The 26,100-nt window shown below is 42.5% G+C and overlaps 2 protein-coding genes across 3 annotated transcripts; both read left to right on the top strand.

Moving 5' to 3' along the window:
- The first annotated feature begins 3,414 nt into the window (after window positions 1–3,414).
- LOC115114085 (dnaJ homolog subfamily C member 1-like) lies at window positions 3,415–11,499 on the top strand. Its single transcript, XM_029642048.2, has 12 exons — window positions 3,415–3,713; window positions 4,530–4,631; window positions 5,441–5,487; window positions 5,785–5,950; window positions 6,398–6,495; window positions 6,740–6,833; window positions 7,452–7,551; window positions 7,843–8,015; window positions 8,370–8,489; window positions 8,675–8,723; window positions 10,232–10,725; window positions 11,004–11,499. The coding sequence occupies exons 1-12, from the start codon at window positions 3,444–3,446 to the stop codon at window positions 11,070–11,072; spliced, it is 1,782 nt and encodes a 593-aa protein (XP_029497908.1). The 5' UTR covers window positions 3,415–3,443; the 3' UTR covers window positions 11,073–11,499.
- Window positions 11,500–11,604: 105 nt separating this feature from the next.
- On the top strand, window positions 11,605–23,463 carry nebl (nebulette). Of its 2 annotated transcripts, XM_029642050.2 has the most exons (7): window positions 11,605–12,042; window positions 12,172–12,266; window positions 12,763–12,847; window positions 18,549–18,656; window positions 20,496–20,670; window positions 21,217–21,311; window positions 21,742–23,463. In XM_029642050.2, the coding sequence occupies exons 1-7, from the start codon at window positions 11,974–11,976 to the stop codon at window positions 21,949–21,951; spliced, it is 837 nt and encodes a 278-aa protein (XP_029497910.2). In that variant the 5' UTR covers window positions 11,605–11,973; the 3' UTR covers window positions 21,952–23,463. The 2 variants fall into 2 exon arrangements, with proteins under 2 accessions (XP_029497910.2, XP_029497909.2); XM_029642049.2 differs by lacking the exon at window positions 11,605–12,042 and having other exon boundaries at window positions 12,075–12,266; window positions 21,775–23,463.
- The last annotated feature ends 2,637 nt before the right edge of the window (window positions 23,464–26,100 follow it).

Raw genomic sequence — 26,100 nt, 5'->3', positions numbered from 1 at the left:
CAGAAGTTCAAATTCCAAAAATGTGATTGTTGAAGTGCCATATGCTTTTCTCTAGGGTTGCAAAATTCCCTGTCATTTAGCAAAGTTGCAAGGATTTTCAGAAACTGGTATTTAACACCCACTTTTGGAAACATATGGAAACTTTGGGAATTTATACTTACTTAGTTATTTGTCAGATTATTTATATCTGTGTCAAATGTTGTCCATGAGTTTCTATTGGATAGACCATATGGTTCAGGAGAAAATAGCCTATTAATGTAAAAAAATAAACACCTAATCAAGAAAATGTAGCTATGTTCAAATCGGGGACAAGCTGTATTTGGCGCTTTTATTTTGAAGGCAACAAACCTCTAAAAACCGGTGTGATGTGTATGGAAACGGGAGGAGGCGCTTGTCGATTAAGCAGTAACTCTGTCAAAACAAAGTTGTGGAATCAAAAGTGCAAACACAGGATGGGTGTGCGAACTAAGTCGACGCACATTGACAGGCAACAGAATTGGAACGTGTAGAGTGGACGATGAGGGGGTTTCCAGAATGGACGCCTATGGAAGGTGGATGGACGCAAGGACGATGGCACCCGATGAAGACAAAGATGATTCTGACCCAATGGGAGTGACATTTTTGGAGAGAATGGATCCTTGCCTTCTGGCTGATCTATATGTGGTGTACGGCTGGGTGGAGAAGAGGTTGAGGTCTGTTGAATCAGTGAAAGTAACTCGAAGTGGACTAGTGATGATTTTTTTGTGTTTCAGCCATTCAGAAATAGAGGATGCTCCACACCACATGCCTCGGGACAAGAATTGTGATTTTCTTTGCTCTCCAGAGCAGGGCGCCATTGAAATGAGTGACAACTGGGAACATGTTGAAACAGAAAAGACATTGTGTGTCCTGTTGAGTTTTAATGCAGACTTTACCCGACAAAGTCCCGTTAGGATGTGTCAGTTATCCCATGAGAACTTTTGTCCGGATCCATTATGGTGTTTTAGGTGCCAAGCTGATGGTCATGTTGCAGCAGTGTGTAGGAGGGAGATTCCTTAGATGAGAGAAGTGTGCAGGAGGACATGAGAGTATGTTTAGTATCTGTGGAAAAAGCTGTGTGTGTTAACCTTAAGGGGTACCCATGGTGTTGGAGATCAGAAGTGTCCGGTGAGAGAAAGGCAGTTTGAGGTTGCCAGGGTCAGAGTAGTACAGATGGTGTTGTCTGAGGCAGTGAAGACAGAGTACTGGAAGATGGGTCCAGGGCAAGGGATCCTAAGAGGCTCCCTTGTGAGTAGGCCAAGGCCAATAGAGAATGATAGGAATAACATGTGCTTCAGTAAGGGTTCGTTCAGAAGTGGAACATGAATCACAGAAAATAGATGTTGTGGTGGCAGCTACAGAGAAGTACTTGGGTGTACGATATTTTACTGCAGAAGAGTTACAAGTTGTGTTGAATGATAATGTCCCGCCCTCCCTGGCTTCCGGCTTGGTGTAGGATCAGATAGGGCCAAGTAGTGGACTAGTGGTGAGGTTTTAATGGGTGTAGTGCAGTGTTTCCCAAACTCGGTCCTGGGGACCCCAAGGGGTGCACGTTTAGTTTTTTTTCCTAGCACTACATCGCTAATTCAAATCATCAAAGCATGATGATGAGTTTATTCTTTGAATCAGCTGTGTAGTGGTAAGGCAAAAAACAAAACGTTCCGCAATTGGGGTCCCCAATTGCCCTATACCAATTAGTTGGTATAGGGCAATTTCTTTCACTTTCCACGTCCTTCTTTTATTGCTTTTTATTTTATTGAATATATAAAACATACAATCTACTTGCAGTGAAGCCGCTCAACATTTACATTACATTAGTCATCTAACAGATTCCCATCCAGAGCGACACTCAAAAGCAACCAGGGTCATCGCAACGCTCAAGGGCACGTTGACAGATCTCCCACAAGGTCAAAAACTGGTAATCGAACCAGCGACCCATCAGCCACCAGCCCCCAACCGCCAGGCCACCAGCCCTCTAAGACCCCCCCCCCCCCAACAGTTCCCCAAGAGCTGCCCCTCAACCATCTGAGAACCCTCCCCCCCCAAGAAAAATGTAATAATTACATTTAATCTGTAGCCTAATAAACTGCATGCTTTCCCTAGTCATAGTGGGAGGACCACACAACATATTCTATTTAACTAGGCAAGTCAGTTAAGAACAAATTCAGATTTACAATGATGCCTACACCGGCCTAACCCGACGCTGGGCCAATTGTGCACCACCCTATGGGACTCCCGATCACGGCCGGTTGTGGTACAGCCCGGGATCAAACCAGGGTCTGTAGTGATGCCTCTAGCACTGTGATGCAGTGCCTTAGCCGGAACCCAAACCGGCCGGCTGCGCGCGTGCGCCATCGTGCGCTATAGTGCATACATTTATTTTGTCCCCCCACACCAAACATGATCACGACACGCAGGTTAAAATATCAAAACAAACTCTGAACCAATGACATTAATTTGGGGACAAGTCGAAAAGCATTAAACATGTATGGCAATTTAGCTAGTTAGCTTGCACTTGCTAGCTAATTTGTCCTATTTAGCTAGCTTGCTGTTGCTAGCTAATTTGTCCTGGGATATAAACATTGAGTTGTTATTTTACCTGAAATGCACAAGCTCCTCTACTCCGACAAATTAATCCACACATAAAACGGCCAACCGAATCGTTTCTAGTCATCTCTCCTCCTTCCAGACTTTTTCATCTTTGAACTTATATGGTGATTGGCATCTAAACTTTCATAGTATTACCATGAAGACAGACAAAACAGTTCGTATTTCAATCACCCACGTGGGTATAACCAATGAGGAGATGGGAGAGGCAGGACTTTCAGCGCGATCGGAATGACTTCTATTTTAGCCCTTGGCATCGCAGACGCTAGTTGACGCGCACCAGCAGTGTGGGTGCAATAATTAAATAACATGGATTTCTACATTTATTTTGCTATGCTCACGCACGCGACATGTCCGGTCTGGTCAGCATGTTAGACCCTGCTCCACTTGCGTGACTCCAAAGTTTACTTCGATATGATGGTTATTACATCAATATTTGCTCATAACATGGTGAGTGAGTGGGCTGCATAATAATTTCTCGCACAATTAAATTTACCGACACAAAAAAATCCCACAATATTGAAAGAACAAATTGTCTGTCGGCATTTATAAAGTTGTAACGTCATTTCATGTTTCCATCAACCCGGTCGTGACTTTTTTCATGCGTCAGGTAATTCATCTGCATGATAAGTTTGGATGGAAACGTGGTTAGTGAAGAAAAATTCACACCCCAGAAACGTAGGCGCACACAGCCCATGCAGTAGACAGCGGCGTGGACCTCTAACGAACGTTTGCGGATCGCCATAATACCATAGAAGAAGGAAACCGGAAAAGGTAAAGAACAGAGGATTGTGGGAAATGAAGCAAATTGTTAGCATATGCAGCAGCCAGTTGTAAGGGTAGTAGCTAGACACGTTAGCTGTATCACAGAACAATTTATTTATATATATTTCGCGGTGCAATATTACCGCCAACATTGTCAAAGCCTCATAATGACCCCAGCTTCATTGGGCCTCTCGTTTATTCTTGCCGTCAGTATTTTTATTGCAAACCCAAGTCCCTCTCATGCCTGGGATTCAGACCTTGAGCTGTTCGACCTGGTGGAGGAAATTCAACAAAACTTTTACGAATTCCTGTCTGTTGAACAGGTAACGTTAAGTCATCGTTAAGTTAGTTCTTTTGTAACCTATAAACGTTGGCTAGCTAGTAAATGTGTGTCTAACCTGAAGGGCTAAGTAGGTAGCTTGCCATTGTGCCACATTCAGGGATCTATTTCGATATCGGGGCCTGCTGTAGTTTTTTTTTTTTTTGCGAACTAGCTAACGTTTACTAGTTACGTGTACCGACCGGGAGAGGAGCAAACCATGACGTGTCAGGTTGCTTGTTTCTTTTCACATTTTCAGTTGTCCATTCCTCCCTCCACTCAAGTGAGGTACTGATTTAAAAATGGGTAAATATCGTTAGTTCTTCATCTTACAAGGAACACTTGCAGGGTCTCTGTTGCTTCACCAGCCAAAGTGTGCAGCACGGGAGCATGTTTTTGGTCCAGCCCTACTCTAACATATCCGATTCAACTACTCTGTTTCAGCTGCGCATCAGCACCTTGATTAGCTGAAAGAGGTGTGTTGTAGCAGGGCTGGAACAACAGTCTGCATGCCCAGCATCTCAAGGCAGAGGGTTGGCCATCCATATGGACATCCTTCAATGCTCCAGTCAGACCCATCAGAATGCCATGTCCTTGTGGGAAGTGTTAGCCCCGGGGGTGGTTACTGTCCACTGGATAGGATTGGGAAGCTTAGACCCTGGTGCCGTGTGGGTTGTCAGTCACTACATTGGAGGCAGAATGAGAGCATACATACTGATTTATTGCCATAAACCGGTGATTGTGTGATATCTCACCACACAATACCCTCTGAAAGGTGTCATGAACGTGTAGTTTTACTGTTCATCTCTCCTGACTCCAGGATGCCTCGTCAGTGGACATCAGAAAGGCCTATCGCAGGCTGTCGCTCACTTTGCATCCCGACAAGAACAAAGATGAGAATGCTGAAACCCAATTCAGACAGGTCAGCCCACTCACTCACCATCTTAACACTCCCTACTCCCCCATGTTTTTTTGGGGCGGACTGAAATCCACTCCATGGTGAAGGAAGTTTCTGAAGACTCCCCAATGGAGTGAAGCAGAGACGAGGCTTTGTGGAATTTAGGTCAATACTTCAAAAAATTGAAATTATGAAACTCCTATTGTGTACCTATGTTTGTCCTCTGTAGTTGCATGCCTTTGTTTGTTGAAATCCATACTTCAATAAATGTAATCAAATACTACCACTGACTGTTTACTCATTGCTGTTGCTCTAAAATGGCAACTCTGCGCCATGTGCCAGTTAAATCTCAACAGTGACACTTGGTGGTTGTATTTGATTAACGTTTATTGAAGTATGGATTACAGCAAACAAAGGCACGTAACTACAGAGGAAGAACATGGCTACAAGGTTGGCGTTTCATAATTTTAATCTTTTGAAGTATTGACCTCGGGAGAATCAATGTAGTCGGAGCTAGTTTCCACAAAGCCTGTGCTCCACTCCACTGGTGTAGTCATCAGAAACACCCTAAACCATGGAGTGCGGTTTCATCCGTTAGAGTTTAAGCCCAACTTTAACTTGTTTGATCTACATCTTGCAAGTAAGCTATGGACAGCTTACAGAGAGATTCTGCCATTAGAAAAGGTATTTAAGTGAAACACTTATATGCAGTGTTTCATGGCAGTAAAATTAGTTGGTGAGGATTAGTCCTTTTCATACACTGCAATCTTAAACTAATTGATTAGTTGATTGTAATTTGTCTATTGTCTTACTGATCATATTTTCTCCCATAGTTGGTGGCCATCTATGAAGTACTGAAAGATGAAGAGAGGAGAGAGAGGTATGTTTTACAACTTCTTCCTGCTTTGGGTTGTCCCTGCCGTTGACCTTGCACTTATTTCTTCTGAAAGTGGGAGGAGTCTGTCAAATTCATATTATCATACACAATTTTGTTGAGAACATTAGTATTCTGTTTTTATTATGTATACTATATTCTCACCATGTTATTCCCCATAGTCCACTTTGTATGTATTTCCTATGTATGGTTTGGGTCGGCACGGTAGTGTCCACCACCCCTAAAATGTACTATCAGGGAAATCCTCAAACCACCTATTGCTTTGGGTCCTCCCAACCACAGGTATAATGACGTCCTGGTCAACGGGCTACCGGACTGGAGGCAGCCAGTATTTTACTACAGGCGGGTGAGGAAGATGAGCAATGGGGAGCTGGGCTTCCTGCTCTTCCTCATCCTCACTGTGTGCCACTACGCAGTGATCTGGTCCATCTACCTGGAGAAGCAGCTGGTGAGGGGACCGTGCATGACCCTTGACCCTTCTCTTAGTTCTTTACTGAATAGCTGTTATTAAAGGTGGTTGTTATCCATTCCACAGCTTTCATTCAAGTCAATTAACTTCTTTTTCCCCCATGGGGCAGTTATTGCTGGGAATAAAAGCCCTTTTCTGTGTAGGAAAGTAGAAATGTACAGGTGCAATTTAGGACAGGGTTTCTTAGCTTTGGCCACTGCATTAACTAATTTGTCCTATTCACAATGCTCATTTAAATAGTCCAAAATGCAACTTATTGAATTATTCCATAATTATCTTTATCTGCCATAGAATAAATGTAAGTTATTTGCAGTAAAATGGTTTCCTTCAATCAAGTACACTGCAAACAAAACTGAGTGTTTGAGTGAGGAAAGTAGGCTACTAATAACCTGACCTCTTTATCCCATATGGTGCTTCTCTTACTAGGATGAACTTCTGAGCAAGAAGAAAAAGGAGAAGAAAAAAAAGATGAGTAGCAAGAGTGCTGAAGAATCACGGTTTGTTGGACAGGATAAAATTGAGAAGTGAGTTGAGCTTTTGTCACTACACATTTCTAATTTCACAAGTAAATAGAAAATTGATAATTTGCTGCTCCAATGAAGGCCTGACTTTTGAAACGGCGGAACTGAATATTGTAGAAATCCAGTGCTATTTACATGTGAAAATATCATGGAAAACACATTGGAATGTTGGTCATTTAACCTGTTCATGTGTTTGTATGTAATAATAAACATGGTCACAGTTCCTAATATGTCCATTTCCTGTCAGGTCACATGACAAACCTCATTGGCAGGATATCCTGCCACTCAAGCTGAGCATCTGGCTGTATCTCTCTGTCAAGTCCCTGCCCCATGTCATCCAGGTAATCCTCCAACTCATTCACCCAAACTACTTAACCTTTGGATTTTTTTTATTTCACCTTTATTTAACCAGGTAAGCTAGTTGAACAAGTTCTCATTTGCAACTGCGACCTGGCCAAGATAAAGCATAGCAGTTCGACACATACAACAACACAGTTACACATGGAATGAACAAAACATAGTCAATAATACAGTAGGAAAAAAAGTCTATATACAGTGAGTGCATATAAGGGAGTTAAGGCAAATAATAGGCCACGGTGGCGAAGTAATTACAATATGGCAATTAAACACTGGAATGGTAGATCGGCAGAAGATGAATGTGCAAGTAGAGATACTGTGGTGCAAAATAAATAAATACAGTATGGGAATGAGGTAGATAGATGGGCTATGAACAGGTGCAGTGATCTGTGAGCTGCTCTGACAGCTGGTTCTTAAAGCTTGTGAGGGAGATGGGAATCTCCAGCTGGATGTTGATTTTGACCTGAAATATACAGTGCCTAGTGAAAGTATTCCCTTGCACAGTTTCTATAACTTTATTAATGTAAAATAAATGATGCAATTTCATAAGATCTTATCCATATCCCCAGTGACAATTGTCATCCATTTTGTCTGTATTACAGGATGCCAAACAGTATTACGAAGATTATAAGGAGATGAAAATCAGAGAGAAAGAGGAAGCGGAAGCCATGGCACTGGAAGAACAGGAAGCTACAACAATAAGTAAGGACTTGTAGTATTTTATTGCGTCCAGTAGACCATTTCTGCTGAATTGTGACTTCAATTGTTCACTTTTGCCTGGTCTTTATTGAAAAAAATGTTGTTTTTTACATTTATTAACCTGCCTGATAAAATAAAGGTTAGAAATAGAAATGAAAATGTAATTATTTCCTATAGCGAAATAATTTTCCTGTAATCATTCAGGAACTACAATACATCAGTTGCATTTCCATTTCCTAGCCATGTTTTGTAGATGTGCTCGTCTTATCCCATTCCTCACTTGTCATCCCACAGAAGAGAAACGACCCAAAGTGAAGAAGCCGAAGTTTGAGTTCCCCGTTTATGAGCCTTCGCTCAAGGTCGCAGACAGTGCATACTCACCAGTATACGACCAGGGAACGTCCATCGAGGAGATCGAAGACCAGATGGATGACTGGCTAGAGGATAAGAAGTCTCAGAAGAAAAAGGTGGGTCCGCAATATTTTCCTGCTGCGAAAGGATTTGTTCCACGGCATTACTGAAGCTCTGCACTTTTAAATCAGGCAAAATGGATTATAAAGTTCAAGTTTTATTTGCCATTTGTAGGTGTAACTGGGAAGTTACCATAGTTTGATATGTCAAATAGATTATAGTTCTATGATCAAGTAAGGCAAATTGCATGAGGCAACATGTCAAATGGAATAGATTTTAGATGGTCATTGTTGCAGAATGTTCAACAAAAATGGGTTTTCCTCCAACAGGGATTGCTGAAAAATCTGAAATTTGCCACAATGGTCTTATTTGGAATTTATATGATCTAGTCTTGTTTGTTGTTTCCTCAGGCACCTGAGTGGTCAGAAGAGGACATCACTCTTCTGACAAGGAGTATGGCCAAGTTCCCTGGGGGTACACCTGGTCGCTGGGAGAAGATCGCACACGAACTAGGAAGATCGGTGACAGATGTCAGTCTACATTGGGAATGGGTGGTGCATGGAAAACTCTGAACTCAGATGGATGTGACTGTTTTGTCAGTCCTAGGCAAATATATGGCAAAATTAACATTTGTGTTTGGAAATTTAGGAGACTACTAGCTTGCGCTCATCATATTTAGCATATTTCATTGATACTCTATTGTGATCCTTTGCAGGTTACTGCAAAAGTCAAACAAGTTAAAGACGGTCAAGCCAACACATCAGGTAAATAAGCTTATTATTACTTGATTTTTCACAGTATAAACGGTGCATTCAGAAAGTGTTCATACCCCTAGACTTTTTCCAAATTTTTGTTAACGTTACAGCCATATTCTAAAATGGATTAAATATTATTTTTTTCCTCAAGCTACACACAATAAATACCCCATAATGACAAAGCAAAAACAGGTTTTTAGATTTTTCTAAACTGAAATATCACATTTACATAAGTATTCAGACCTTTTACTCAGTACTTTGTTGAAGCACCTTTTGGCAGCGATTACAGCCTTTAGTATGACGCTATAAGCTTGGCACACCTGTATTTGGGGAGTTTCTCCCATTCTTCTCTGCAGATCCTCTCAAGCTCTGTGAGGTTGGATGGGGAGCGTCGCTGCACAGCTATTTTCAAATCGAATCCCCCTTTTGAATTGAATAACATTTTCAGGTTCCTCTAGAGATGTTCAATTGGATTGAAGTCCGGGCCCTGCCTGGGTCACTCAAGGACATTCTTCTCAATATGCATAAAATTAATCACCTAATCGGATTGTCATGGAAAGAGCAGGTGTATATGGGACTATCCAAATACCATTTGCTCACATGAATCTGTTGGAGTGAAAGTGAAAGTCACTCCTGCGTTGTCTTGGCTGTGTGCTTAGGGTCGTTGACCTGTTGGAAGTTGAACCTTTGCCCTAGTCTCAGGTCCTGAGTGCTCTGGAGCAGATTTTCATCAAGGATCTCTCTGTAATTTGCTCTGTCCATTCCCTCGATCCTGACTAGTCTCCAGGTCCATGCCGCTGAAACGCATCCCCACAGCACAATGCTGTCACAACCATGCTTCACCGTAGAGATGGTGCCAGGTTTCCTCCAGATGTGACGCTTTGCATTATCCTAACCTTAATTCTAAACCTAATCATTCCAAGCAGTTGCTTATCAACAGATAGTTTGTTGTTAGTATGATCATCTACACATGTATAAAACATTAAGAACAACTTCCTAATATTAAGTTGCACCCCCCTTTTGCCCTCTGAACAGCCTTAATTCGTCAGGGCGTTCCACAGGGATGCTGGCCGATGTTGACTCTAATGCTTTCTACAGTTTTGCCATGTTGACTGGATGGCCTTTGGGTGATGGACCATTCTTGATACTCACAGGAATCAGTTGAGCATGAAAAACCCAGCAGCGTTGCAATTCTTGACACAATCCGGTGCGCCTGGCACCTACTACCATACCCTGTTCAAAGGCACTTAAATATTTTGTCTTGCCCATTCACTGTTTAAATGAACAAACAATCCATGTCTCAATTGTCTCCAGGCTTAAAAATCCTTCTTTACCCTACCACCTCCCCTTCATCTACACTGATTTAAGTGGATTTAACAACTGACATCAATAAGGATTAAAGCTTTCACCTGATCGGATTGTCATGGAAAGAGCAGGTGTATATGGGACTATCCAAATACTGTAACCAACTTTATCTCCAGAGGGGCAGCATTTTAACTTCTACCTCTCTGATGCAGGGCTGGTGAAGCTCTCGGAGCTCAAGGCTCAGGGCAGCGCAGCACTCTCAGGAAAGGGATCCAAAGCTGGGGCCGGAGCTGTACCCGACAGCGTCATGACCCAGCGAGAACACCCGCAACCCCAGCCTCTGGCATCAGCCACAGCAGAGTGGATGGAGCCCAGTGGAGGAGGGGATGAAGGAGAGGGCATCCAAGCAGGCAGTGTCAGGAGGAGAGGCAGAAAGACTGGGGGTGGAGGGCTGGGGGGCGAGGAGAAAGCCAAGGGGCGCAGACAGAGGGACTTCGACCCCACAGTTGCCACCGAGGACAGCGAGGAGGAGCAGAGTCCGCCCACCTCCTCGGTCCCACAACCCTCCAAGGAGAAGGCCGCGGCGGCTGACGACGTCTGGACCCAGAACCAGCAGAAGCTTCTGGAGCTGGCCCTGCAGCAGTACCCGCGAGGCACCACGGAACGCTGGGACAGGATTGCCAAGGTGGTGCCCGGGAAGAGCAAGGTGAGAGCTGGTCCCCCACAATGCAATATTGCAGGGTGTGTCAAAACATTTGGTCGACCCCAGTTTTTGTTGCGTGTGTGTACAGTTTATCTATCTATATAATCTATATTGTCTGTGGTGTTATGACTAATTTTGATGAGATAATTTGTTAGCGGTAGGTAGGTAGAATTAACATGGAAAGAACCAAACTTAAATTGTCATGAATAGTTGAGATGGTAAACATGATATAATTTTGGATGGTGACGGACCTATAACCTTTTCCCCTACTTATTTTTCAGGAGGAGTGTATGATACGTTACAAACTTTTGGCTGAACTGGTGCTGAAAAGGAAGCAGGCCAAGAGCTGACTCCGCCAAGGACGGCCATCTTGAAATCACTTTCTGGCTCCTAGTCCCTTTTCCTAGCTACTATCCACTTCAATGTGATCTGAAAAGCCTGGATAGATGAAGGCAATATAGTGAAAAAATCCACATTGCATATTGTTGGGCCATATTGCTTTTACCTGTCCAGTTCCTTCAGATCTGTGAACAGGACGGGGAGAGGAGCAGGGGGAAGGGCCATCCTCTCATGTCTGTCATGTGCCTTAGCTCCACCCAAAGCATGCCATCCAGCCTCTGAACTGCTATGTGAGGATTCAAAGCACCAACAAAAACATCTATACTTTTTTTTGTACTTCAATATGTTTTGACTTCTGCTTTGCGCTGTCATTTGAAATCACACATGTACTGAATATAACTTCTTTGAGATGAGGAAATAAACTGTTTTATTTATTTACATGGATGACATGTCTTTGAGACCCATTTTAGTGTAATGCGTCAATGTACTATGTTTGAACGAAAAGTAAGATATGAAAATGTAGAAATTTTTCGAAGGCAAATATGAATATGGGGTTGAGTAAGTACCTAATGAAGGAGGCGAAAGTACAGAATAGGCCATTTTTATTATTGGGGTATTTACATTTTTACAGTATACTATTTATCTTTCTTTTTTTTCTTTTCTTTTTTTAAATGTATAGGCATGTAGTCCGACCTGAATCATTGTACATCATGAAATTGGGCAGGTTTCAAGTGTGATTCAGAGGTAGTCTAGGCAGGGGGGAAATGTTATTATGTCCACCTCCCTCCCTACCGAGGCAGTGCTTTGATAATCCTCCAAGAGTCAACACCCACACTGCTACACAGCCTGTGTTTACTGTGTTAGTACTCATTATTATCTTTTGAGTTTTGAAGTCAGACTAATTTGGTGAATATGAATCCTCATTGTGCGCGCTGTGGGAAAATTGTTTATGCCACAGAGAAAGTCAACTGCCTGGATAAGGTGAGACCTACTGAACTGTCTGTGTTGTTGATTGTCATTTTAGGACTACCTCTGATGAATGTACTAATGGGTGTCTTATTCTTTTGAGATATCTGATGGTTTTGCCTTTGTATTGACACTCTTATGCAGTATTGGCACAAAGGATGTTTCCACTGTGAGGTCTGCAGGATGACTCTCAACATGAAGAACTACAAAGGCTATGAAAAGAAGCCCTACTGTAATTCGTGAGTCGTGTTGTTCCCTTAGCCTCCATGGTATTTCCCTACTGAATTTTCACCAACTGCTGTCTGTGAGAAACCCTCTACGTACTTTTGTGCTGTATTGTAGTTTGAATAGGTGTGTTCTATTCAGGTCATTTGAATAATGTTGTTGGTAAATATTACAGGTGTAATTGGTTTACCCTAAAGTCGGTTTTCCAGACCCAGATTAAGGAACTAGTGTTGTCTGCAAACGGTTTGTTGCTCCCACAAGTGAAACTTTAGAGCTTTTTAATGATAAATGGCAAACTATGTTTCAACCAACATGTTCTTCCTCTCGCTTTGTTAGGCTAAAAATCACTTGCGTGGGAGCCGAAAACAGTGCACGGATTCACTCATTCCCACTGTCCTTATAGAATAAAATACAATCGAATCACTAATTTTGAAGTAAATACAGTTGTGGCAACTCGGATAAGATTTAAAGATATAGTAAACATATAACATATTTATAACATCCTTGCAGGCACTATCCAAAGCAGTCATTCACCATTGTTGCAGATACTCCTGAGAACCTTCGACTGAGACAGCAAAGTGAGCTTCAGAGTCAGGTATGCAGGATACACACCTTTGCCTTTTGAACCATCATTATTCCCTTTTACATTTCAAATCTGCCAAAAAATATGACTATCAAAAACAATTATGACCATAAAGTTGTTTTTCAATCAATATATTAATTCAATATAGTCGTGGAGTGGATTGAATGGAGGGGAGTGAAACTACGCAGTTTAATTTGCCTGCACATGTAACAAGGTGTGACGTTATGGGGGTGTATTCATTGGTGCACACTGTAGCTTAATGGGTTGCAACAAAAGGTAAACAAGCATTTATTATTGGAAAAATGCAGGTAGGTCCTGTTCCGTTTGCTTTCGATTTGAAAACAGCCCAGGATGAGGGGGAATGAGCTAGCGCTCAACTCTGCTGGCTGCTGAAGGATCCCCCTGGCTTCTCCACCTGCCCATGCACTTTGTGCTGCCATCTCACTCTTGAGGGTTCCTGGCACTATTCCCTACTCAAGACACACTTCCACTATGCTTGACAAAAGCTGACCTCTAGATATTTACATGGAAGGTTTCCCGTCCCTTCTATGGAGACAGCGCTTTATGTAACAATGTCAAGAAGCATATTTAGAGCATCGGGTGCTGGATTCTGATTAACAGCATTTAATCAATAAGGTTGACTTGTGTATCTATTGAATCTGTCTAGGGGACAATGCCCTTTAAATACCCTCAGGTTAAAGGTGCAATCTGCCACTCTTTTGGTAAACAGCTGAGAGATAAGCCTGGAGCAATGTAACCACTCTCAAATGTATAGACAGAGCTATGGATGCTCAGACTGACCATCCATGACATCAACATTATAGTTTTAACAATGTGTCGAGGCTATACAGTATTTGTTTAAAAATACATTTTTTTCAAAGAATGGCTTAAAACAAGCTTATATTTGGGGGTTTTGATGGGGTATGATAATTCAACTAAGCTCATGAGGCATTTTTAAGTTATATTCTTCCAGAATAAATTGGTATATACAGTGCATTGGGAAAGTATTCAGACCCCTTGTATTTTTCCACATTTTGTTATGTTACAGCCTTATTCTAAAATGGATTAAAACTACACATAAAACCCCATAATGACAATGTGAAAACCAGGTTTTTAGAAGAAAAAAAACAACATAATACTGTATTTACATAAGTATTCAGACCCTTGCTATAAGACTGGAAATTGAGTTCAGGTGCATCCTGTTTCCATTGATCATGCTCAAGATGTTTCTACAAGTTGGAGTCCACCTGTGGTAAATTCAATTGACTGGATATAATTTGGAAAGGAACATACCTGTCTATGTAAGGTCCCACAGTTGACAGTACATGTCAGAGCAAAAACCAGGCCATGAGGTTGTAGAGGTCAGAGCAAAAACCAGGCCATGAGGTCGTAGAGGTCAGAGCATTGAAGGTGTCCAAGAACACTGTGACCTCCATTAAATGGAAGAAATGTTGAACCACCAAGACTCTCCTAGAGCTGTCCGCCTGGCCAAATTGAGTAATCGGGGGAGAAGGGTCTTGGTCAGGGGAGGTGACCAAGAACCCGATGGTCACTCTGCCAGAGCTCCAGAGTTCCGCTGTGGACATGGGAGAACCTTACAGAAGGACAACCATCTCTGCAGCGCTCCACCAATCAGGACTTTATGGTAGAGTGGCCAGACGGAAACCACTCTTCAGTAAAAGACACATGACAGTTTACCAAAAGGCACCTAAAGACTCCCAGGCCTCCCGGGTGGCGCAGTGGTTAAGGGCGCTGTACTGCAGCGCCAGCTGTGCCAGCAGAGTCCTGGGTTCGCGCCCAGGCTCTGTCGTAACCGGCCGCGACCGGGAGGTCCGTGGGGCGACGCACAATTGGCCTAGCGTCGTCCGGGTTAGGGAGGGCTTGGTCGGTAGGGATGTCCTTGTCTCATCGCGCACCAGCGACTCCTGTAGCGGGCCGGGCGCAGTGTGCGCTAACCAAGGTTGCCGGGTGCACGGTGTAGCCTCCGACACATTGGTGCGGCTGGCTTCCGGGTTGGATGCGCGCTGTGTTAAGAAGCAGTACGGCTGGTTGGGTTGTGTATCGGAGGACGCATGACATTCAACCTTCGTCTCTCCCGAGCCCGTACGGGAGTTGTAGCGATGAGACAAGATAGTAGCTACTACAATAATTGGATACCACGAAAATTGGGGAGAAAAAGGGGTAAAATTCAGACCATGAGAAACTAGATTCTCTGGTCTGATGAAACCAAAATTGAACTATTTGGCCTGAATGCCAAGCGTCACGTCTGGAGGAAACCTGGCACCATCCCGAAGGTGAAGCAAGGTGATGGCACATCATGCTGTGGGGATGTTTTTCAGCAGCACGGAATGGGAGACTAGTCAGGATCGGGGGAAAGATGAACGGAGCAAATTACAGAGAGATCCTTGATGAAAACCTGCTCAGCACCTCAGACTAGGGAAAAGGTTCCCCTTTCAACAGGACAATGACCCTAAGCACACAGCCAAGACAACGCAGAAGTGGCTTCGGGACAAGTCTCCGAATGTCCTTAAGTGGCCCAGCCAGAGCCTGGACTTGAACCCAATCAAACGTCTCTGGAGAGACCTGAAAATAGCTGTGCCATGACGCTCTCCATCCGACCATACTTACTTACCTACTTTATTGTCCCGATGGGGAAATTTAGTTGCAGTATCATATACACATTTAAAGTGCTGTTTAAATACCGCAGAAAACAAATTGACAATACAACATTTCATAACAGTTACATACCAATAGAAAGAGCCTGCTGTTATTATTGGGTCGATAGGAACATTAGCCTGAGCTGTTAAGGAGGGATATCACACCTGACACAAATTGTCTAGTCCGGTTTTTCCTGCCGGGGGTGCCCTATACCTGCACCCAGAGGGGAGTGGTTCAAAGTCCTGGTACAGGGGGTGGCTTGGGTCTAAAATAATTTTGTGATTTTACTATATTTTACTGGCTGACAGAGTTTGAGAGGATCTGTAGAGAAGAATGGGAGAAACTCCCCAAATACCGGTGTGCCAAGCTTGCTGCGTCAACATAATCACTGCCAAAGGTGCTTCAACAAAGTACTGAGTAAAGGGTTTGAATACGTATGTATATGTGATGTTTCAGTTTTATAAATTTGTTTAAAAACAAGTTTTTACTTTGTCATTATTGGGGTATTGTGTGTAGATTGATGAGGGAAAAAATGATTTAATCAATTTGAGTACGGCTGTCATGTGGAAAAAGTCAAGGGGTCTGAATACTTCCCGAATGCACTGTATACTGAACAAAAATATAAATGCAAAAATGTCAACGATTTTACTGAGTTACAGTTCATATAAAGGAAATCAGTCAATTGAAATACATTCATTAGGCCCTAATCTATGGATTTCACATTGCTGGGCAGGGCCGCAGCCATGGTTGGGCCTGGAAGGGCATAGGCCCACCCACTTGGGAGCCAGCCAATCAATTAGTTTTTTTTTCCCCCAAAGGGGTTTTATTACAGACAGAAATGTAATCAGCTGTCCGGGTGGCTGGTCTCAGACATTCCACAGGCGAAGAAGCTGGATGTGGAGGTCCGGGGCTGGCGTGGTTACACGGGTGGTCTGCGCTTGTGAGGCCAAATTTTCTAAAACGACTTTGGAGGCTGCTTATGGTAGAGAGTTTAACATTAAATTCACTGGCAGCAGTGGTGGTGGACATTCCTGCATTCAGCATGCCAATTGCATGCTCCTTCAAACCTTCAGACGTGGCAATATGTTGTGTGACAAAACTGCACATTTTAGAGTAGGCTTTTATTGTCTCCAGCACAAGGTGCATCTGTATAATGATCATTCTATTTAATCAGCTTCGTGCTATGCCACACTTGCCAAGTGGATAGATTATCTTGGCAAAGGAGTAACACTCATTAACATGGATGTAAACAAATTTGTGCATAACATTTTTTGAGAAATAAGCTTTCTGTGGATATGGAACATTTCTGGGATGTTTTATTTCAGCTCATGGAACATGGGACCAACACTACATGTTGCGTTTTATATTTTTGTTCAGTATATAATTCATTTAAAAGTCCAAAAATGCCCATTTCCGTTTTGACATTTGTTTCCATGTACTGGGGGGCATGCTCTGATGGAGCACTTTCTCTGGAGATGTACTTTGATATAATTCCCATTCAACCCTTTACCCTTGTGGGAATTGGCCTAGGGCTGAATTAAAATGTTTGTTTACAGAAGAAATATGAAATGCGTACGCATGCTAGCAATTGAAAGTATGAAATGCGTACGCATGCTAGCAATTGAAAGGGAACACTTTGGAGATTGAGGACACAACAGTTCACCTGACAAGACTGAATCCAAAAATTGCAATGTTGATTTGATGTGCATTTGACATTTACTGTACTTTTTGACAACAAAATCTGAAAACTCTGTTTACATTCTGTAACATGATAAGAATATGGGTGCAGCATAAGACAAAATGACAAGGGTTTGGGTGAGAGGACTAACTGGTATCTCAAAGTGGCCACACACCTCTCCAAAATGTGCACAGTTCCTAAGCCATTTCAATGCACAAGAGTCTTCGTACTAAACTCATTTAAAAAAGAAACGTCCTCTCATTGCCCTCCGATCACTGGTCCGTCCTGTCTCCCTGTAGAGCTGTCTTAGGCATCTCACATTACGGACATTGCAATTTATTGCCCTGGCCACATCTGCAGTCCTCATGCCTCCTTGCAGCATGCCTAAAGCACGTTCACACAGATGAGCAGGGACCCTGGGCATCTTTCTTTTGGTGTTTTTCAGAGTCAGTATAAAGGCCTCTTTAGTGTCTTAAGTTTTCATAACTGTGACCCTAATTGCCTACTGTCTGTAAGCTGTTAGTGTCTTAACCATTCCACAGGTGCATGTTCATTAATTGTTTATGGTTCATTGAACAAGCATGGGAAACAGTGTTTAAACCCTTTACAATGAAGATCTGTTAAGTTATTTGGATTTTTACGAATTATCTTTGAAAGACAGGGTCCTGAAAAGGGGACGTTTCTTTTTTTGCTGAGTTTATAAGGTGCTTCTTGGAGCTCTCCTAGCTGTGCCATTGAGGAACTACAGGAACAAACTTTTAGCCTAGTTGTTTAGTTTGAAAAACAACCCTGCATCCCCGCCAATCACAGGATCATTATTGTTGTTTACAGCTGTCAGTCAAAACCCATACAGCGCTGTGAAGGGCAGAGCTTGAGCTCTGAGGTCATTTATAGGGTGTTACTTAGGACAGCCACTGCGTTGCAATTTAGGCGCTTATCAGTGCCCAAATCTGCCATTGTCAACCTGTATACGAGTGTAAAGGACTACGGAAATGTACATAAATTACAGCAAATGGACAGCATGTATTCGTGCTTTTCTAGATTTAGGACAACAAAGCGTGTTCTGGTTGAATTACGGCCATAGTCTCTCTCGGCATTGATTTTGGAGACTGCTTGGTTGAATAATAGTATAATTAATGGCCTTTGCCTAGGCTTGTTACAATCTACTGAAGTGCGTTAACCCAAAGATTTTGGAAAATACTTGTTACCAAGTGTGCCTATGGACTGGGATACTGGAGTTAGAGACAAGGGGTGTTGCACTGTCATTGTTTGATAGAATACCTTATAATTGAATTTCCATCCAAGAGTATAGTAACTGTATACTGCTTGGTTGCATACATTTTACAGCTAACCGCTCAAGCTCTCCCCAATCTGCAGGTGAAGTACAAGAAAGACTTTGAGGAGAGCAAAGGACGAGGCTTCAAATTTGTGCTGGACACTCCTGAGCTGCAGAGACTACGACGAGCCCAGGATCAGATCAGTAATGTAGGTTCAAGTGTCTCTTTGCCCATCCACCGGAGGGAGGAAATTAGTTGGGAGCTATATGTACGGTGCCTTCAGAAAGTATTCATACCCCTTGACATATTTGTTGTGTTACAGCCAGATTTAAAAAGGATTTACATTTTTCCCTCCCATCTACACACAATACCCCATAATGACTAAGTGAAAACATGTATTTAGGCATTTTTGCAAAAAATAAATAAATACAGATATCTCATTTACGTAAGAACTCACACCTCAGTCAGTCAATACATTAGAATCACCTTTGGCAATGATTACAGCTTTGAGTCTTTCTGGGTAAGTCAGAGCTTTGCACGCCTGGAAATTTGCACATTATTCTTAAAATTATTCAAGATCTGTCAAGATGGTTGTTGGTCATTGCTAGACAGCCATTTCCAAGTCTTGCCATACTGTAGATTTTCAAGCCAAAATTGTAACATTCAATGTTGTCTTGGTAAGCAACTCCAGTGTATATTTGGCCTTGTGTTTTAGGTTATTGGGCTTCTGAGTGGCACAGCGGTCTAAGGCACTGCATCTCAATGCTAGTGACATCACTACAGACCCTGGTTCAATTCCAGGCTGTATCACAACCGGCTGTGATTGGGAGTCCCATAGGGCGGTGCACAATTGGCCTAGCGTCGTCCGGGTTAGACCGTTGTAAATAAGAATTTGTTCTAAACTGATTTGCCTAGTTAAATAAATAACAAATATATTGTCCTGCTGAAAGGTGAATTTGTCTCCCAGTGTCTGTTGGAAAGCTGACTGAACCAGGTTTTACTCTAGGATTTTGCCTTTGCCTAGCTCTATTCTGTTTCTTTTTATTATGCTGATGACGAGCATACCCATAACATGATTCAGCCACCACCACGCTTGAAAATATAAAAAGTGGTACTCAGTGATGTGTTGGATTTGCCCCAAACACAACGCTTTGTATTCAGGACGTGAAGTTAATTTCTTTGCCACATATTTTTTACAGTTTTACATTAGTGCCTTATTAAAACAGAATGCATGTTTTGGAATATGTTTTATTCTGTACGGGCTTCCTTCTTTTCACTCTGTCATTTAGGTTAGTATTGTGGAGTAACTACAATGTTTTTCATTCATCCTCCATTTTCTCCGATCACACAGCCATTAAACTCTAACTGTTTCCTTGCTCTCCTGCAACTGAGTTAGGAAGAACACACGTATATTTGTAGTGATTTGGTGTATTGATACACCATCCAAAGTGCACTTAATAACCTCAACATGCTCAAAGGGATATTCGGTCTCCTTTTTTTTTTTTTTTCCCATCTCCCAATAGTTTCCCTTTACAAGGCATTGGAAACCTTCCCTGGCCTTTGGTTGAATCTGTTTGAAATGCACTGCTCAACTGAGGGACCTTACAGAGATTAGGGGTACAGAGATTAGGTAGTCATTAAAAAAATCATGGTAAAAACTATTATTGCACACAGAGCGAGTCCCATGCAACTTGTGACTTGTTAAGCAAATTTTTCACCCTGAATTTATTTACGCTTTTCATAAAAGGGTTTGAATACTTCTTGTATTGACTCAAGACATTTCAGCTTTTAATTTTTTATTAATTTGTGAAAATGTCAAAACAATTCCACTTTGACATTATGGGGTATTGTGTGTAGGCCAGTGACAAAAGAAATCACCAGAAACACAACAAAATGTGGAAAAGGTCCAGGGGTATGAATGCCTTCTGGAGGCGATGTAGTAGGCTGGGGTGTTTTTTACCATTTAAAAAAATAAGATTAACCTGGTTAATTTAATATATCCTCAGAATACACTGATAGCATGTAAACTTGTCTGTGTTTCTTGCAGGTGAAATACCATAAGGACTTTGAGGTGATGGGCCCACAGGGAGTCACACATGGTGTTCATGCACCTTACCTTGTGCGTGGCCAGCTGCGTCAAAACGTCCGAACAGAAAATACAGGGCACAAGGGTGTGCACCAGTACATAGTGGAGATGGCCCGGAGGCCTGGTGTCATCGTAGGTGGGTTTTAATCTTGTATAGACATTTTATTTTTGATGTCTGGGTCTTGAGGTTTGGTCCTAGTCCTGGTCTTTCCTGGTTTTTTATTTTCTGTAAGCAGGAAGTTGGCCTGCTATTTATGATGATGTCATAATCCTGAGTCTAACTTTTATATTTAATCTTTATTCATGCAGGGTGGAATCCCATTGAGTCCAAGGTCTCTTTTACAGGGGAGCCCTTCAACCATACCACATTTTTAAGTTGTCTTACTTGGGTTCATGTTGAATCACAGTAACAAACAAACAAAATATTCAAGTTTCCTTGATATTTGTAGCCGCAGCAGCAGCCAACAGTTAGATAGCCATCCATATTGGGTTAGTCTTAGCATGCTGCTGGATAATGGAGTCAGCCCCGTGTTTAGGCAACAACTGAACCAACAGTGTCTGTACTGTAACAGACTGTCTGTCTTAGCATGCTGCTGGATAATGGAGTCAGCCCCGTGTTTAGGCAACAACTGAACCAACAGTGTCTGTACTGTAACAGACTGTCTGCGGTGTGTCTTTGCAGCTCCTGTGCTGCCAGGCGCGTACTGCCCCAGTGGACACGTCCAGGGGCACAGCTACATGCACCAGACCAGTATGCGCTCCTTACGGTCTCTGCAGGTGAATTCATCTATCTATTAATATAGTAGCCATTTATCTAGCAATCAATCAAGTCTGTGACAGGCATCAGGGATACAAAGATTGTTTGCTCTTGACAATAGACATCAGCATCATGCATCCTAATAAAATATCCTTTCACACTTGATGAGCCAGACCAAACTGTACTGGGCAAGCATGGTTACGCATAAACAATAGTTGCTGGAACCATGCTGGAAAGGTTCATATGAAAATAAAATTTCCAAGCCAGCCCAGTACAGGTTGTGTTGGCCCCAATAGTGTGAGTCTGGTCAAACAGCCTACTGTTTCAGTTGATGTGTTTTTGCACCCCGACTGGGCAGAGTCCCCAATTGGCACCCTTTTCCCTATTTAGTGCACTACTTTGGTCAAAAGTAGTGCAATATTAGGGACTAAAGTGCCATTTGGGATGTAGCTGTTGTCTCACCTTGGTGCTATCTTGCCACAGAGTGTGTACAGAGCCCTCTACGATTACGTGAGCCAAGACACGGATGAGGTGTCGTTTCGGGACGGTGACATCATCCACAGCGTGCAGCCCATTGATGGGGGTTGGGTGTACGGCACGGTGCAAAGGACTGGCAGGTCTGGGATGCTCCCTGGTAACTACATAGAGGGTCTCCACTAAGGGATGCTCCCTGGTAACTACATAGAGGGTCTCCACTAAGGCTTACCAAACTAACTCAAGGCCTGGAACACATTCAAGTTGTACAACTGTTTTGATACAACAGTTTGTCTGCACAAAAATAATTAAAGGCCTCAATTCAATCAGATCGAGCGTAAACCCTCATTGGCCAACATCCGCATAGTATATAACTGCGGTATAAGATGACAAATCGGTGAGTGGCTGCTTTTGTGTCACCAACCACTCCTTTTCTTATTATCCCTACCGCGGTAGAAAATGTAGGCTATCAATTATAGAAATATTGACAGGGGCTAATGCATGTTTTCATGTTCATTTTGATGGGGCGATTTATAGCCCCATCAAGGTGTAGTCAAGGTGTAGCTAGAACATCACACATTCAAGTGTTTGAACTTGTAACATGATATAAAGTTTGGTGTGGTTTCATTGCATCAAATGTCAGTGTCCATCACCTCACGACCGGCGCAGTGGTCTAAGGCACTGCATCACAGTGCTAGCTGTGCCACTAGAGATTCTGGGTTCGATTCCGGGAGACCCATGGGGCGGTGCACAATTGGCCCAGCGTCGTCCGGATTAGGGGAGGGTTTAGCCAGCAGGGATGCCCTTGTCCCATCGCACACTAGCGACTCCTGTGGTTGGCTGGGCACGCTGACACGGTCGCCAGGTGTATGGTGTTTCCTCTGACACGTTGGTGCGGCTGGCTTCCGGGTTAAGTGGGCATTGTGTCAAGAAGCAGTGCGGCTTGGTTGGGTTGTGTTTCGCAGGACACATGGCTCTCGACCTTCGCCTCTCGCTAATCCATACGGGAGTTGCAGCGATGAGACAAGACTAACTACCAATTGGATACCATGAAATTGGGGTAAAAACATGTCAGCGTCCGCGATAAGGTAACACAAGGAGCCGCTTGTGGGTTTGACAGCTCTAACGCCACACCACCACCAAAATGACCGCTATGCGGATGTTGGTTTCGCTAATGATAGAATCTAGCCCAACAGTAGTTGTACAACCTGAGTGTATACTGGGTCTGACAGAGCATTATGTAGATAAGATGCACCATGACACTCGAAGCCTCTGTATGGTGAGGATTTCCATCAGAATATACAAGTGGTAATAGCAATTGAAATAATGTTTTTGGAAATATATGAACAAGTAAAGATTCAAATTCTGTACATGTTTAAAAATGAATGTAACTGTCATTTGTGTGCTTATAGTATATAACATGTTCTATTCACAGCAGTGTGTGCACTACAAAGTATGTTAACAATGAGTGTTCCATCTTCAAATCTAAAGTTGTAAACATGACAAAATTCCAGTACATAATGTCAAGCTACTGTATGCAACCTGTCACTTGCACGTCTTCGATTCCATGTCTTCAATTCAAATGCAGGCAAAAGGTTTGCAGATAAATGTAAAAAAAAAAAAGTTAAATGTATTAACATTAAGTATTTTCTTGTTTAATAGTTTCCTTAAAATAAATGAAAGATGACTGGCTGCAATACACAATTTCCATGTGGTTATTTTGGTGTACATACGGCTAATTTTAGCACAGGACATCAGGAGCACCTGCCAGCAAGCTGTTGCAGTAACTGTACATAGAAGAGCCCTTAACCTCTTTACACTCGTGGGAATGGGCCTATATGGATTGGGCTACATGAAAATGCATAACCATGGTAGCAATTGAAAGGGAACAGTTTTGAGATTATGGGGAAATTATTGGACCAAAAATGCGGACAACAGTTCACATTCGACACATTTGTTGATAACGAAATCAGAAAATACTCTAGATACTGAATGTAACATAAGAATATTCCTGTAAAATGTAGGGTAGGTGAAACATAAGAAAATAATAAGGGTTTGAGTGAGAGTACTAACTGGTGTCTCCAAGTGGGACACACACCTCAAGTGTGCACAATTCCTAAGTAATTTCAATCCACTTTTATGACTTGAGTCTTCAACTATTGTGCTTTTTTGAACTCTCCTAGCTGTGCCATTGAAATAGAGCAAGCACACATGCAGTTGTTTTGTTTGGGCAACAACCCTGCATCCCCGTCATCACACAATTACTGTTATTTTCGCAATCGAAAAACGGTGCATTATAAATCCAGTCTGGGACAGGTGGGCATCATGAAAGCTTGTTCTATTGCCAACATTACCAACAAATGTATAAAATACAATATTAGTGTTACATGCTGACTAGACTGGACACGTTGCGTGCGCGAGTGTCGCAAAATACAATTAGGAATCCATGTTATTACATTTTTGCACCCACACTACTCACGCGCGCCAACAAGCATCTGCGATGCCAAGGGCTAAAATAGAAGTAATTCCTATTTGACGCAGATCGCGCTGCAAGTCCTGCCTCTCCCATCTCATTGGTTTATAGAAGCGGGTACCCACGTGCCATCATTGGTTATACCCACGTGGGGTGATTGAAAGACTAAATGTTTGGCCGGTTGTCATGGTTATACTATGAAATTGTAGATGCCAATCACCATAGGTTCAAATATGAAAAAGCCTGGGAGGAGAGATGACTTGAAACGATTCGGTTGGCTGTTTTATGTGTAGATCAATTGTCGGAGTAGCGGACCTTGTGCATTTCAGGTAAAATAACAACTCAATGTTTATATCCCAGGACAAATTAGCTAGCAACAGCAAGCTAGCTAAATAGGACAAATTAGCCGGCAAGTGCAAGTTAACTAGCTAAATTGCCATACATGTTAGATGCTTTTCGACCTGTCCCCAAATTAATGTCATTGGTTCAGAGTTTGTTTTGATATTTTAACCTGCGTGTCGTGATCATGTTTGGTGTGGGGGGACAAAATAAATGTATGCACAGGAGTCATGAGTGCGTGTGCCGTGTTCAGAACAACCCAGGGCATAGGACCATGTCCATCAGTTCAGAGTTACTGGGTTAAAGTTCATGTTTAGGGATAGTATCCCTGATTTCTGGATCCACTCATTTGCCTTTCACCTTTGAAACCCTCTCCTTTCGCTTCTTCACGTGTTTTGGTACTTTGTTTTTTCTTCTTTTGCCATTTTCTTATTTTCCTAAAATGCCTAAACAAGTTTGGATATAGCTAGAATATTAGATTAAAGATGATGTGTGTGATTTAAGGTAACCCAAGTTCAGCCTGGAAGAAATCCAAATATTTTTGGACATTTGCATGATAAATGCTGAACATTTTTCAAATTAGTTTAATTTCGTATAGACCATGTTATAACCTAAGAAAGTAGAGGCCAGTCCTATTAAAATGTATTCAGATTACAGTCACAATATCCACTGGAGGTCAATTTTGTATTTATTTTATCCAAAGTGATACTCATCCCTCCAATGCAATAACATAAAAGGTCTGTTAAATAGCAGTTAAATATTGCAAGATTAATTGACAAACGCATTCTTGTCGTTAACAGTCACAACCCTAATGGAAATGTACCTTCTTGGCGATCTGCTCGATCCTTGCATCAGATTGGCTCTGGACTTGAGGGCAGCATGCAGCCTCAGAGACTGTCAGGCGTTGTTCATGGCTTAAATGTCCCACGAGCACTGCAGGCCAGGTACTTCTGTGCATGCTCAGGCGCACAAGCTCCCTCAACATTAACTTCTTATGGCTGCAGGGGCAGTTGAGGAGCTTGGATGAATAAGGTGCCAAGAGTAAACGGCCTGCTCCTCAGTCCCAGTTGCTGATTATATGCATATTATTAGTACATCTGGATAGAAAACACTCTGAAGTTTCTAAAACTGTTTGAATGATGTCAGTGAGTATAACATAACTCATATGGCAGGCAAAAACCAAACAGGAAGTGGGAAATCTGAGGTTTGTAGTTTTTGAACTCAGCACCTATCGAATACACAGTGGGATATTGGTTGTTGCACTTCCTAGGGCTTCCACTAGATGTCAACCGTCTTTTAGAAAATTGAATGAGGCTTCTACTGTGATGTGGGGCCGGATGAGAGCTCTTTGAGTCAGTGGTCTGGCAGAGAGCCAGGTCCTGGTCACGCGCATTTCACATGAGACCGACCTGCGTTCCATGGCTTTTCTACAGACAATGGAATTCTCCTGTTGGAACGTTATTGAAGAATAATGATAAAAACATCCTAAAGATTGATTCTATACTTAGTTTGAAATGTTTCTA

The sequence above is a fragment of the Oncorhynchus nerka genome, linkage group LG9b, assembly GCF_034236695.1.
Source record: "Oncorhynchus nerka isolate Pitt River linkage group LG9b, Oner_Uvic_2.0, whole genome shotgun sequence".
Classification (NCBI taxonomy): Eukaryota; Metazoa; Chordata; class Actinopteri; order Salmoniformes; family Salmonidae; genus Oncorhynchus; species Oncorhynchus nerka.
Note: the sequence above shows the minus strand (reverse complement) of the source record. Positions and strands in the feature narration are given on the sequence as shown.